The sequence below is a fragment of the Hyperoodon ampullatus genome (genome assembly GCF_949752795.1).
Source record: "Hyperoodon ampullatus genome assembly, chromosome: 10".
NCBI lineage: Eukaryota > Metazoa > Chordata > Mammalia > Artiodactyla > Ziphiidae > Hyperoodon > Hyperoodon ampullatus.
This window is the reverse complement of record NC_136923.1, coordinates 69,251,583-69,267,687: the sequence shown is the minus strand read 5'-3', so window position 1 is coordinate 69,267,687 and position 16,105 is coordinate 69,251,583. Positions and strand designations below refer to the sequence as shown.

General features: G+C 42.8%; 1 protein-coding gene across 1 annotated transcript in view; it reads right to left on the bottom strand.

Moving 5' to 3' along the window:
• Positions 1-15,815, bottom strand: part of CMTR1 (cap methyltransferase 1) — a gene marked incomplete at its 5' end in the record, with an annotated part of 59,390 nt that extends 43,575 nt beyond the window's left edge. The window contains 3 exons of the mRNA XM_079712938.1: positions 4,464-4,622; positions 6,145-6,296; positions 15,683-15,815. Coding sequence (XP_079569064.1) covers positions 4,464-4,622; positions 6,145-6,296; positions 15,683-15,815 — 444 coding nt within the window. The remainder of the gene's footprint in view (positions 1-4,463; positions 4,623-6,144; positions 6,297-15,682) is intronic.
• Between the last annotated feature and the right edge of the window lie 290 nt (positions 15,816-16,105).

Sequence of the window (16,105 nt, the reverse complement as noted above, 5' to 3'; positions counted from 1 at the left end):
AAACTCAAAATGGATTAAAGACCTAAATGTAAGGCCAGACATTATCAAACTCTTAGAGGAAAACATAGGCAGAACACTCTATGAAATAAATCACAGCAAGATCCTTTTTGACCCACCTCCTAGAGAAATGGAAATAAAAACCAAAACTAAATAAATGGGACCTAGTGAGACTTAAAAGCTTTTGCACAGCAAAGGAAACCATAAACAAGACCAAAAGACAACCCTCAGAATGGGAGAAAATATTTGCACATGAAGCAACTGACAAAGGATTAATCTCCAAAATTTACAAGCAGCTCAATAACAAAAAAACAAACAACCCAATCCAAAAATGGACAGAAGACCTAAACAGACGTTTCTCCAAAGAACTTAAACAGATTGCCAACAAACACATTAAAGAATGCTCAACATCATTAATCATTAGAGAAATGCAAATCAAAACTACAATGAGATATCATCTCACACCAGTCAGAATGGCCATCATCAAAAAATCTAGAAACAATAAATGATGGAGAGGGTGTGGAGAAAAGGGACTTGCACTGTTGGTGGGAATGCAAATTGATACAGCCACTATGGAGAACGGTATGGAGGTTTCTTAAAACACTACAAATAGAACTACCATACGACCCAGCAATCCCACTACTGGGCATATACCCTGAGAAAACCATAATTCAAAAAGTCATATACTGGGCTTCCCTGGTGGTGCAGTGGTTGAGAATCTGCCTGCTAATGCAGGGGACACGGGTTCGAGCCCTGGTCTGGGAAGATCCCACATGCCACGGAGCAACTAGGCCCGTGAGCCACAACTACTGAGCCTGCGCATTTGGAGCCTGTGCTCCGCAACAAGAGAGGCCACAACAGTGAGAGGCCCGCGCACCACAATGAAGAGTGGCCCCCACTTGCCACAACTAGAGAAAGCCCTCGCACAGAAACGAAGACCCAACACAGCCAAAAATAAAAAATAAATTAATTAATTAAAAGAAGGCTCAACATTAAAAAAAAAAAAAGTGCTCATCAGTAGTAACCAAGGAAAGAAAATTAAAACCACAGAGATATCATTATACACCCATGAGAATGGTTTAAAAAAAAAAAAAAAGAGTCATGTACCAAAATGTTCACTGCAGCTCTATTTACAATAACCAGGACATGGAAGCAACCTAAGTGTCCATCAACAGATGAATGGATAAAGATGTGGCACATATATACAATGGAATATTACCCAGTCATAAAAAGAAATGAAATTTGAGTTATTTGTGGTGAGGTGGATGGACCTAGAGTCTGTCATACAGAGCGAAGTAAGTCAGAAAGAGAAAAACAAATACCGTATGCTAACACATATATATGGAATCTAAGGGGAAAAAAAAGGTCATGAAGAACCTAGGGGTAAGATGGTAAGACGGGAATAAAGACACAGATCTACTAGAGCATGGACTTGAGGATATGGGGAGGTGGAGGGGGAGGCTATGACGAGGTGAGAGAGTGGCATGGACATATATACACTACCAAGCATAAAGTGGGTAGCTAGTGGGAAGCAGCCGCGTAGCACAGGGAGATCAGCTAGGTGGTTTGTGACCGCCTAGAGGGGTGGGATAGGGAGGGTGGGAGGGAGGGAGACGCAAGAGGGAAGAGATATGGGAACATGTGTATATGTATAACTAATTCACTTTGTTATAAAGCAGAAACTAACACACCATTGTAAAGCAATTATACTCCAAAAAAGATGTTAAAAAAAAAAAAAAAGATATGGTCCTTGGGACTTCCCTGGCAGTCCAGTGATTAGGACTCTGCGTTTCCACTGGAGGGGGCACAGGTCTGATCCCTGGTTGGGAAACTAAGATCCCGCATGCTGTGCAACGTGGCCAAAAAAAAAAAAAAAAAAAGACATGGTCCTTAACTCAAGAGGCCTATAGTCAGAGCAGTGGGGACACAGAGAAGTACACGTAGGATATAAGTCCATGATAAGGTAATTACATCAGGAAGACTCAGTGCAATGAGTCTCACCTCCTGATACCCTTCATTCCAAGACAGAGCAGAAACTGGCATCTCTAATGCTGCTTCCTCTTAATTTTTCAATTACTTTCCTTATCAAGCTAAAACAGTGGTTTTCATCCTGGCTATACATTAGGATCATCTGCAGACCTTTTAAAAAGTACTGATGCCTGGGCCTCACCCTCAGAGTATATGATTCTATTGGTCTGAGGTAGGGACTGGGTATAAGTATGTTTTTAGAAGTCTCCAGGTGATTCTAACGTGCAGCCAGAACTAAGTTCACTGGGCTAGAAAGACATGGATTATAAAACCTAAACAGGTGGCTAACCTGCACTGGCAGCTCCACACATTCCCTCCAAGCAAGTGTGGAGAAGAGAGTCATCACTGTGAATTGAAGCGATGAGATTAAAGGCAATACTACATGCTCTGAAAGGCATAAAATGGTATCACAATGCAAGGTCTTGAGGGCAAGCCAACCACCCTTAACAGAGAAAAAGTTTAAAAGAAAAATTACTGAAAACTTTGTCAATGAATCTGGCAGTGAATAATGGTTTCTCCCCCTGGTCAAATCCACCCCCGTTAAGCATAAATAGCTGTGAATTATAACCTCTAAAAAGCAGCTCATATACACTTTGGATGCCCCTTTGGAGAGGAAAAGCAGACTCAATCTCCCCATTGAAGTCTGAACATTAAGGCTACCCACAAAGTGGACTTTGAAGCTTCACACCTTGCACTCCATATTCCTGGGCTGCAGTGGCCACTGAGCACTCTCCGTGTGGTGACTCCAGGAACTGGACATTCACCTCAGGCTGCCCAGACTCATCTACCTTAAAGAAGTGGCCACCAACTAATAGTTGAGCCAAATTCTTAACCAAAAGACAGGACATCTTTTTTAAGAGAAAAAGTAAATTATGGTAAATGATAATTAGGACAGCTTTGCCTCAAAAAATTTTTTCATGGAATTCCCTGGTGGTCCAGTGGTTAGTACTCAGCACTTTCACTGCCATGGCCCAGGTTCAATCTCTGGTCAGGGGAACTAAGATCCTGCAAGCCGTGCAACTTGGCCAAAAAAAAAAAAAAATTCTTTTTTCCCAATAGCCTGTCTACATTAAAAACCGAGATTTTATGAGCAAATTTCAGATTCTAAGTTTGCAAAGTTAGTTCTTATTCTGCCCCATTGAGAGGATGGGGACTCTTCACTTGTTTTCACACAAATGGGGACATGGAAAGCACCAAGTATTTCTGAAGTAAAAACCTACATCTAGCCCCAGTTACAAATATTTGCCCTATTCTGCCTGTCTCGTCTCCTCATAACTACAAGGCAGCACAGCAGGACCACCCCCAGAACCCATTAGCTCCTGGCTTATCAGGATCTTATTCTGACACCTTATTACGCTTTTATCATGCACAGGTTCACAGGACTTCTTTCCTGAACTGGAACATCAGTTCAGGAGACAAATAAAATATCAATTTTCCAGAGTTCAGACCCACATCTGAAGCTCAACTACAGCAACTATGTGGAAGGCTAGATATCTGTGTTCTATTTTCTCTAGTTTCAACTCTATAATGGTAATATTTTACCATTATTTTTAGGTGCTTTTATTATACCTACTTCAAATCCTCTGTGGAATAAGGTAGGGCATAAATAAATAAGTAAAAATAAAATCTCAACATTACCTGTGCCATGAAAAAGGATACAGCCTCCTTTGGTACTTAGCAAACTCATATCCAAGGAGAAAAGCAGACTAAACCCACAATAGAAAAGCTATATGGCATAAACAAACACCTATTTAATACCGAGATGTCATAAACCTGTGGAGGTGCAAGGACCTTGGAGGGCACCTAATCCAGTCATTCACACAATGGGAGAGTAGGTCCTCATTTGGCCCCATTTGAATCCTTTCAGCAAAAGGAGCTCACTACCTCATTAGGCACCTTCGTCACTGGTGGAAAGCTGTATCTATTTATTAAAGTTCTCTGTGGAGACACACTCTGCCTTCTTGCATCTTTTTTTTTTTTTTTTGCAGTACACGGGCCTCTCACTGTTGTGGCCTCTCCCGTTGCGGAGCTCAGGCTCCGGACGCGCAGGCTCAGCGGCCATGGCTCACGGGCCCAGCCGCTCCGCGGCATGTGGGATCCTTCTGGACCGGGGCACGAACCCGTGTCCCCTGCATCAGCAGGCGGACTCTCAACCACTGCACCACCAAGGAAGCCCTGCCTTCTTGCATCTTATACCCACTGGTCTTAGACAGCCCTATATGAAGCAACAGGAAACAAATCCACATCCCACCATATCTCCCCCAGACTACTGTTTTCCATTTTGGACACCCCCAGTATCTTCCACACAAGAAACTAGCTCCAATCTCCACTAACCACCCTGATCATACTGCCTCTGGAGACTTCTAGTTTGTTAATGTTAATATGGCTTCATAAAGCCATAAATGGCTTTCCTGTCTCCTCCTCTCCATATCAGTTACCTCTGGCTCAGCTCGCCAGTCCACATTCAGCTCTTGGTCAAAGCCTTGCAGCGTCAGACCCAAGCCTCGTCGACCTTTCTGATTAGAGGCTTCAACGATGTCTTTCCGACCCTGGCTGTATTTACCCAATCCTTCACCTTCCTTGAAGCCCATCTTGGCCTGAAAAAGAGAAGTAATGGTGCATTTATATAAATAAACAGACATTTATTTAGCCCTTATCATGTGTCAGACATGTTAAGCCCTTATCATGTGTCAGACGTGTTAAATATAAACGAGTAAGGCCTAAGGTTTTCCTTCTAGCCTAATGAAAAGAAACAAATAAATAACTGCAGTTTAACTGTGGGCCCAGTGGCTGTCTATTCTGGAGGTGAAACTCTAGGGCAACTATAAGTTGGATAAAAGAGAAGGGACCTCATAGCTGTAATTAAAGGCACCAAAGTATATAATGAATCTTACTGGACATTTGCACAACTACCCTTCCAGCTAATTTGTCTGATTAAGTGAGAAGTAGATCCAGAGTAAAGCTGATAAAGAGAACATAATTTAAAATGGAACCGCTTCAAGCGGCAACTTCTAAACCTTACCCTTTAACCAGTCAAACGGCCTTACTAAGCAAGGACAATGAGGGCTTGTAGCAGCCCACTTAATCAAGAGATTAACTGAAACATCACTTCATGTAAAACTGAGGTATGGGAGATACTATAAGACTCTGGACAGAAACGTTTTTTTAAATGTCACAACTAACTAAAAAGCTTACATTAAACTCTAGAGTCACTGAACCCAGTTACATACCCCCAAAACCAGAGACCCGAATCCCAAAACCCACACACCCTTGTCTAATAAAAGAACTCCAATCCTAAGAGGATCTGATTTACCTAGAAGGTCTATATTCCATATGGAAGGGGCATTACCAGCTCAGGAGCCGGATGAAATTCCTACAGTAGCCACAAATCTTTCCCCAGGTCAAAGAGTCTGACTCAGTCACAAACTTCCCCATCTTCCACTTCCCCAAAGTTTTTGGCCCCAACCCAGAATCCTGACTATGACTTCAGAAGTGGCAGTTCTCATTCTTAAATGAATCCAACAGAAAATGGAGAGGTCAACTATAATATTCTTGAAGCTAGACAGAAGACAAACTTGGATTTCCCTAACCTTTGCACATACACTAAAGTCTCATAAGGAAAGTAGCAGATCTTCCTTTTCACCTTCCTTCTTGTGGTATACCAACGGGGGTACTGAAGTTATTAAGGAAAACTAGGCCCTCTTTTGGAAGTAATACAGAAGACTACTACTCCCATTTATTTTAGGTACCTAGGAGTGAGCAGGATTTTAGTCATTTCTTTTGATATCACTCACTGGAGCAAAAAATCTCAGCATGAAGTCTCTTTATCCACAGACACACATTCATGTGTTCACATATGCTCACAAGAACTCAGCTCTGGACAGGACAGGAGAAGCAGGCCTGAGCAGCCACTTCCCATGGATGATTCAAATATGATACTTCTATCAAGAAGGGGTCACACTCTCTCTACTAAACTATAGCAGCTCTCTACTAAACTAAAGCAGAGGAAAAACTCATGCCCTCACTTTGCTTCTTCTCATACCAATACAATTTCCCTTCTCTCACTCTGCTAGTACAGCTTCAGAAACCCAACCCAACCCAACCCAAGCCCTTACATACCATAAGCTTCTGGGACACACTGTTATACATGGAATAGCGAGAAGAAGTTCCCTCCACAAGAGAGTCTGCTTTGAATGCATCATCAAAAGAGTCTGAGCTGCGTTGCTTCCCCTCAGTCTCACTGTCAGACCCACTTAGGCTTGTAGCAGATGCTGGAAAAGAAAAAAGGAAGATGTTTTGGTGTGTTTATGGCACAATATAGCCTCTAGAAGTCCAAGTTTCATTTATTCAACTAGTGTTCAGTATATGCACTGCACACATAAAGTTCATTAAATGACCCAGGTCAAATGTATTCTCTACCTCTTACAAACTGTGTAGTCTTGGGCAAGTCACTGAGGTTCCTAATGGTACTTGACACACAACAGGAGTTCAAAATATCAGTTTTCCTTTCCCATCCCTTACACAACTAGGATGGTAATACCTTCCTCATAGGGTTGTTTGAAGATTAAGTGAAAAAGTGTATTTGAAAGTATACTGTCAGATATAAAATGTATTTATTGATGATATGATTGTTATTTCTGCTATTTATTATTTGAATATCAATTTCCAAACACTGATACCTGGTTTCATTTTCAACAATTCTATCACAGGACTAACAGTTTCTGATTGTTTAACCTCCTAGTTTCCTGTTTTCACAGTCCTTCAAACTTGTAGGTGAGATGGTGGATCTACAGCACAGCCCCAGAGAAGAGCCGGCTCACAGGGGGAAAGAGGGGAAGAGAAAGGGAGAAGTGAAGGGGGAGGGGAAGACAGGAGAGGAAGGAAAAAGAGAAGCAAAAGAGAGGACAGTGAAGATGGGGCGCTCAGGCAGCAACACCAACAGAGGCGGAGAGTAGAGGAGCTGCACTTAAAGGCTCCAGGAGGGAGCTGCCGGCCTGAGTGAGCCAAGCCAGTATCTTCATTGTCAGCAACCTTGGTGCCGAAGGATTCCAAATAAGACCCACCTTAGCAGCTGCCAGAAGTGGTGGGTTACCTGTCTCCTGGTCAAAAGTGGGATAATCCACAGTCTAGATAGTCACTGTAACTGGGTCTTTCCCCATCTTTTATAGATACGTGAATCTCTTAACTTAAAAGATATTTCAGGACTTCCCTGGTGGCGCAGTGGTTAAGAATCTGCCTGCCAATGCAGGGGACATGGGTTCTAGCCCTGGTCCAAGAAGATCCCACATGCCACGGAGCAACTAAGCCCGTGTGTCACAACAACTGAGCCTGTGCTCTAGAGCCCGCAAGCCACAACTACTGAGCCCACATGCCACAGCTACTGAAGCCCGCACTCCTAGAGCCTGTGCTCCACAACAAGAGAAGCCACCGCAATGAGAAGTCCACGCACTGAAACTAAGAGTAGCCCCTGCTCGCCACAACTAGAGAAAGCCCACGCACAGCAATGAAGACCCAATGCAGCCAAAAATTAATTAATTAATTTTTTTAAAAAAGATATTTCAGGGAATTCTCTGGCAGCCCAGTGGTTAGGACTCAGTGCTTCCACTGCCGGAGCCCAGGTTAGATCCCTGTTTGGGGTACTAAGATCCAGCAAGCCACGCGGCGTGGCCAAAAAAAAAGGTATTTCGGGCTTCCCTGGTGGCGCAGTGGTTGAGAGTCCGCCTGCCGATGCAGAAGACATGGGTTCATGCCCCGGTCTGAGAATATCCCACATGCCGCGGAGCGGCTGGGCCGTGAGCCATGGCCGCTGAGCCTGCGCGTCTGGAGCCTGTGCTCCGCAACGGGACAGGCCACAACAGTGAGAGGCCCGCGTACCGCAAAAAATAAAAAAGATATTTCAACCCAATATAATTTTATTGAGGTTGTTTCTTAAGGAAAACCCACCCAAATTTGGAAATAGATTGTATCTCAAAAATCTGGTAAACAGGGGACTTCCCTGGCCGTTTAATGGTTAAGATTCCACACTTCCACTGCAGGGGGCAAGGGTTCGATCCCTAGTCGGGGAACTAAGATCCTGCATGCCGCTATGCATGGCAAAAAAAAAATCTGGTAAACAATTTCTGCATATTCCCATTGAAAATGGTATTAAACTGCAAGTGAGGAGGAATGCGGAACAGGAAATAAGGGTGGTAGTATCCAATCTGATCCCAAGGTTTGAGAAGTTGTATAGTGCTCAACAGTATACAAATCTCATTAATAAGTAATTGTGCTTATTTAAGAATAAAATTTTTTTAATTCAATTTACGAATATTATTCTTACAAACATCTATTAGTTGTTAGGATATAAATGCTTGTTATTTAGACCTAAATACTTAATAAACTAAACTGTTAGGTATTTCTTTTGGTATTTTTAGGGCATGGTGAAAAATGTTAAGGCAGCACTAAGAGTGCCAAAAACCAAGAAAACTTGGGAACCTCCCTCTGTATTGAAATGGTGAGATCACCGAGACACATTGTCAACTGAATAATAGAAGACCTAGACCATGTTCATGAACATGGCATCCTAACTCTTGTGTACTAAAGAGGGACAATAAAAATATAAATTTTTTATTTCTGGTAATTGCAAAAAGAGCTTTTGGAAGGAAAGATATACAAGACCAATAAAAGTGATTATCCACACATGTGGGGTTGAGGCATGGAAAAAGAATACCAAAATGATTACTTGGAACAAGTGAAAGGGGAAGAAGTGAAACTTGATTTACATTTTTATATCACTAGAGTTTATATTGGCTATCATTTTATATTTTTGATTTATGAACCATGTGAATATATTATCTTAATTAAAAGATAATATTAATTATCTTAATTAAAATTTTAAATAAATGTAAAAAAAAAAAAAAACTAACTTAGCAATGTAGCACAATTCCTTTAAGGAAGAAAGGAAGTCCCTGAGAAGAGATGTTGACTCAAAGTTTGGCTGCTTGTGGGAGGTATTTGAGGAAAGGCACAAAGGGCAGCCGTGTAAAAAAATTATTTATATATACCCAAAATGGGCATTATACAGGTATTCAGAACTTGAGGATTACATCCTAATTCTAAAGACTGTGTAAAGACACCCATTTCCCAGTGAGAACACAAACTAAGGGTTGACATTCAGAAAAGAGCAAAGTCTTCCCCAGCACCCCAGGCCTGACTCTCCCTTCCACGGTGCTCCAGTAGCACCAGTATTCATACCATCAGCACAGCACTCATCACAATTCCTGAGAGCTAGTTGTCACATGCCACCCCACTGGACAGGGTCACTCCTAGAGAGCAAGGACTCTGCCACAACCAACATTCTATCTCCAACACTTGGACTAAGGCTTTGCATTTAAAAGAAATTAATTAACTGCTTACTGTAGTGAATTTAAAGAACTATCACCCAGTTGTCATCTTTGCTAAGCACCTACTAAGTGTACCTCAGGATATTTCCTCTTACAACACCTCATACATGCAGTGCAAGACGTTCAGCACTCAAAAATATAAGGAAGGAGGGCTTCCCTGGTGGCGTAGTGGTTGAGAGTCCACCTGCCGATGCAGGGGACACGGGTTCGTGCCCCGGTCCAGGAAGATTCCACATGCCGCGGAGCGGCTGGGCCCGTGAGCCATGGCCACTGAGCCTGCGCGTCCAGAGCCTGTGCTCCACAACGGGAGAGGCCACAACAGTGAGAGGCCCGCGTACCGCAAAAAAAAAAAAAAAATATATATATATATATATATATATATATATGAGGAAGGGTACATGTCATTATATATTTGCCCAAACCCATGGAGTGTACAACATCAAGAGTGAACCATCATATAAACTATGAACTCTGGTTGATAAGGTTGTGTCAGCACAGGTTCATCAACGTAACAAATGTAGCACTCTGGTAAGAGATGATGCTAATGGGAGAGGCTGTGCATATAGGGGCAGGGTGTGTAGGAGATATCTTTGTACTTTCAATTTTGCTGTGAACCTTAAACTGCTCTAAAAAAAAAAGAAGTCTTTAAATAAAAGGTTTTTTTAAAGGTTCAACAACAAAAACAACAAAAAGTTTAAGCATGAGGATGGAATACCTATATCCTAGCAGAGAACTGAGTCCCCCTTGGACTATCACTTAGCACGCTGCACCCCAGTAGGCTGAAAAAGGACATCTGATATTGTTTAACAGATCAGACAACAACTTTGGTTCAGGACCTGTTTTATAAACGGTCCATGCTATATACAATGGAGTACTATCCAAAAGTAACAATCTTACCCCCAGAGAGCTTAAAACTCCAATACCTAAAATAAATATGCATTTTTAAGGGTATAACATTTTGCAAAAGAAAGGCAGGTGAACATGTGTGAAAAAATTAGAATAAACTTAAAACCAAAATTCTGGCTCCTAAGGAGGAATTCTGGTTGAGAATATCCCTGAATGAGAGGCACCAAATCTGCCTTCGTCCTTTTAAAAAGGTGGCTGTTCAATTCCCTCAATAAGGAGCTGACTTGCTTACATGGACCAATGCAGCACACGTCACAGAGTGCCAGAGACTGCTACTCAGAAGGAAAGACCCAGAACATTAACAATGAGTAACCATGGAAACTGAGATGTGCAGTGATATTTATTTTGTTTTGCCTTTTCTGCATTTTCTGTGTGAGAAATAAGAATACATTACTTTGAAAATTAGGGTTTAAAAGAAAGCTATAAAGAAATAAAGTATCATTCTAAGCCTTGTGCAGAATTTGGTTCCTTTCCAGAGAAATCTTCAGAGGACAGCAGATATGAGGGGAAAGACCTTCTGAATAGCTTAAAACTAAGCCTAGGCCTCTCATCTCTCATTGCCCACGTGAAGGAGAAATGTGCTCTGCAACAGAGCTCCCATATGTTAAAGAACTGTGCTTCCAAAGGTGCAGAGTCTCTTCACTCAGTTGCTTCCATGCCTCCAACCTGTACCGATTAGTGCAGGAATGGGGGCAGCTCCCTGAGCACTGCCCTATAGTTTCCCTGGGCAGCCCAGGAATCCAGAGACTAACCTAGAAGCTACAATGTTAAATCAGCTGTTATTTCTTTCACCAGCTATCTGGAGATTCACAGGTCTATCTATATAAAGGTTAGGAAAACCTGATGTCCTTCTCAAAGGAGAGTGTGCCCTTGGTCCAGCTCTAGGGAGTAGCCAGGCTGTTAGGTTTGCTTAAAGATCCATCACTGGGCACCCATCAATGGTATGAATATCATTCCTGGGCATGCAGGGTTCCTGCCGCCCTCAGATCTCAGAGAGAGATCTTTTGTTTTCTTTGTCCTCATGCCATTTTTGGACCAAAATGACAGGAAGAACCAAATTTGGGTGCAAGGCTCATTGGACAAATCCTTGGTGGCTCTGGTGCAATATTCTAGCACCAGACTCTGGCACAAAGATCTTTCCACTCCATTTCTCTTCCTTAGGTGTTACCTAATGTACAGATAGCTGTCTTGTCCAGGTTCTGAGAATGAGGTTGATGAGAGCTAAAATATCACCCTACAAGGCTTTTCTTTGTGAGATCAAAAAGTGTGCTGGATAAGCAGATAAGCCTTACTTCTCTCTTTTATTTCATGTGCTATTTAAAGCCAATTCTCAGCCTGACATGATTTAAGACAAAGTTCCCTAGATTAGTCCTGATGTCCACAGACTGCCACAGCCACTACTCATTTTCACCCTGGGCCTTTGGGGCCACTCTTTTCAGATGAAAAGAAGACAACTGTCTTGGCTGCAGCAGGAACTAAAGAGGAAGTTCAGCCTCCCAAGACCGATAAGAATTTAGCAAACATTGAGCAGACAATCTTGTGATGAGGATATAAATTAACAGGAGTAATAAGGTCAGTCTATTAAAATCATGAGTTTCATTAAGAACTTGCCAAAATTGGGTGGATTTCCCATTTACCTCCCCAGGAGCTCCCCTTCTAAAACCTACCAGAGAGCCCAAGACATTATTTAGAGCTTTCACTTAAGATTTCTTCTCTACCTAATAGAAATCATTACTCTTAAGTCAGTTTAAAGAAAACAGGTTCATTTTATAGAAGAATCAGAGATTTCCCAGCTACTGACAAAATTTTCCATAACAGAACAGTAGGTCAAACATGCCAAGATTAAAAATGACAGTGACAACACACAAGGAGGGACAGCTCTAACCACTACTGGCCAAGGTGAGCAGCACACAGATGCAGAAGAATAAATTATGGACTTTAATAAACACCACATCCTGCCTAACAACTGCTGTGGAATACACTCATTCCTGGTTAAAGACTCAATTTCTCCTTCATGCCAGACAAATGGTAACTCGTTAAAGCAATTTAAACAGACACCAATAAAGGAAGTTTTTGATTAAGGTCATGAATCTGGGCTGACAGGAAAACGATGGTGTTTCAGGGAAAATGGCCTATTTAGCGAAGAATTAAACCTGACGGAGGGGAAGGCACTTTCAGTGTGGTGCTGGTGAAGGAGCCCAGCCACTTCCAAAGCAACATGCTGTGGGAGGGCCAGGAGCCCACATTAGATGCACAGCTGAAGAGAAAAGGAAATTGTCTTGGGGTCTAGACCACAGTTTCCCTGTGACAAACAACCAAAAAGAAAAAAATGACCTCCATCTGAATCTCCTTGCTTCAAAACGTTATTTAATAGCAAATTTCCAAGAGTTTCTTTAGGCTTGAAAATGCCTTCAAATTCCTCTTAAAATACTCTAAAGAGTATATGATGCCCCAGTGGCCATGACAACAACATCCCTTTTCTTCTTTAGTCTGGTCAGGTGTTAGACTCTGACTGGCAATGCAGCTACCCTGTCAATAATGTAAAATAAAAACCGATTAGGGCCTCCCTGGTGGCGCAGTGGTTGAGAGTCCGCCTGCCGATGCAGGGGATACGGGTTCGTGCCCCGGTCTGGGAGGATCCCATATGCCGCGGAGCGGCTGGGCCCGTGAGCCATGGCTGCTGAGCCTGCGCATCCGGAGCCTGTGCTCCGCAACGGGAGAGGCCACAACAGTGAGAGGCCCGCGTACCACAAAAAAAAAAAAAAAAACCGATTAAACTAAATAGATCTATTAATGAGTCATCACATTGATCTAGCAGAGAAAGCACAAACAAGGCCCAGACAGACAGAAATAGCAGCTACTTTTTTTTTTTGTACTCCCTAAAGAGTATTTTTCAATCATCTGTTCAACAGTATGTCCGGGTAGAAGGGGTTGGAGCAAAAGGAAACACACCTGCTTTAATGCAATGACTTGAATAGGAAAGCCGCATATAGATCTCAGGGGATATGTAGTTTCTGGCGAGACAGTTAACTACCAGGGCACACTGTCCAGGGGATGCCTAAGAGAAGTCAACACAGAACAGAGATGATATAAATGCAAAGTACTTAATGAAATGATCCTCTGCAGACTGGAGGAGGCATAGGCAAAATGAATGAGGCAAAGCATTTTAAGCTTCTTGGAAAAGATACTACTGTTGCCTTCCATCAGTTTTATTCAGTAAATATTTACTGAGCGTTTATTCCACACCAGGCATGGGGTTGCAGGGGGAGGGGCACAGAGAGCAGTCTTGCTGATGAAGACACCAGACTCCAGCCCTCAGAGGTTTTTTGTCAGTGTGGAGCTGCCCTTCCTAAAATTAGCTGACCCAGGGAAATCTAACAATGTTTGTTTGCCTCTGCCTCCTGCCTCATTTTTCTGCAAATGAAAGGGACCAAACGGCCTATTGCCAGACACATACAAGGTACAGGCCACCTCTAGATTTCCATTCTGTACAAACAGCAACAGTCAATCCTGACTGAGTCATATGGTGCTACTTCTAGAAAAGGTTAAAGACATGTGGTACAATTAAAGGGAGTTCGTGGGAGGGTGGGAGGGAGGAGGATAATCTCAATTCACAGTCACATTTTTAAAAGCTTGAAATTTAAATTAGACTGGTTCCCTTGAAAGATCCTTAACTATACACCTTCCTCTACCTGGGAGCCATTCTCTTGAGAGCAGACCTCCCCCAAGATCCACTTAGAACCAGATACCTCCACCACCTAAGTATCATTTATTCCCCCAGGCACGCTCTCCCTTTCTTGCAGGCCATTTCTCCCACTAACCCAGAGCCCTGCCCAAGGAGACTCTACCTTCATCAAGTTGCTCAAATCCCAGGTGATAAGCAAAACTCCCTTTCCTCAACAGGCCCCAGAACCTATATGCCCAATATATTTTTGCCCTCCCACTTAGTAACCTCAATTACATACAGCCTTTCTCACCTACCCTGGAATACACTGTGACAACTTTAAAGGCACACGTATCTCTACACACAAGGTTATAAGAGAGTCTCTTGATCCAGCCAGGATCACAGCTGCCCCAAAGGCTTCATTAGCTGTATGTAAGGCCTGTCAAGCTTCTCCTTTCTGGACCAGCTACTCAGTACAACTGATGAGTAACTGCCCTTCAATTAGCCAACCAGTTGAGAATAAATTGTATTTTCTATCACCCTCAAAGGATTCTTCACACTCTTTCAGTCATCAATCTGTCACCAAATTTCATTCCAATTTACCAGTGACCCAGCAGAGGATACAAAATGCAAGACTGCTGGTGTACTGGCTTAAATAGTGCCCAAAAGGTCATGTCCACCCAGCACCTGGGAACATGGCATTTGGAAACAGGGTCTTTGCAGATGTAATCAAATTAAGATGAAGTCATACTGGATTAGGGTGGGCCCTCATCCAATGACTGATATCCTCATAAGAAGAGAGAAATTTGAACACAGACACACACAGAGGCAGAGACTGGAATTATGCTGCTACAAGCCAAGGAACACAAGGATCACCAGCAACCACCAGAAACTAGAAAAGGCAAGGAAGGATTCTTCCCTAGAGCCTTGGGAGGGAGCATGGCCCTGCTGGCACATTGATTTTAGACTTCTAGCCTCCAGAAGTGTGGAGAATAAATTTCTATTGTTTTAAGCTACCCAATTTGTGGTACTTTGTTAGGAAATTAATACAGCTGGCAAGTAAAGTAAATGCAAATGGAACTACTTCTAATTGTTTGGTATTTCAGGCAAGCTCTGAGACGCTTCACAATTTCTCATAGAAAGCACCTGTGGAAACTGTGAACATCTGTAACCCTAAAAAACAGGCAAAGCAAAATGCTAGTTTCAACCAGATCAGTGAAATCCTTAGAGCTTAAAGTAAACAGTGAACACAGGGATGCTCCAATTCATTTGGGTGTTTCTGATCATAACTGCTGAGGGAATTGAGGAAACAGAATGCAAAAACTTGAGGGGAATTAGGCCAGATCACTGCAGCAAAGAGCCCAGCCCTGTGAAAGAGCCCCAAGATCATTAACAGCTGAGAGCACAGGGCACTCAATGCTCACCACTACTTCCACCTGGTTTAAGGCAGCAAAAGAGTGCCACCTACTGAAGGACCACAACAGAACTAAGGCACACCTGTAAAAATTCCAATTTTTTAGTTAAAACATGTTCCCAACTCCCAGGAGGAGAATGGCAAAAGAGAAGAGAGTCTACAACCAGTATCTCTCTGTAGAATTTGCCTAATCTTCCTCAAGAGACACTGAACTGTATTCTGCCCAACTCAGGCATCAGCGATTCAAATAACCAGATGGTCAGTGGCCTCGGACCACACAGGCAAGCTTACCTTTTGCTGCATGATTGACAGAGGAGGGAGGTTCATCGTCAGATGTAGAGCTGAGGTTCAGGGCAAGCTCTGCAACTCTTTTCTTCTGTTTCTTGAGAGGGGCAGTGCATTCTGAATCATTTCTCCTCCTCATTGTTGCTGCAACCACAAATCCAGATAGTCAGCTGCCCTTGTCAGAGACACTAGGATCACAGCAGGAATTCCAAAGAATGGGAATGAACCATTAATGCATGAACGTTGGCAACTCCAAACAGCTTCCATTGCCAGCACTTGAATAGCTTCTTCCTCAGAATGATGTCCAGGAAGGATGCTAGCCAAGCTCTGGTTTTCAATAACAGCTGTTAGTTTTACTGGAAAATGTGGTGCTCACAGACCCAGCAGCCTCTGGGCCATTGGTGTCAGATACCAAAAAGTCATGGATCA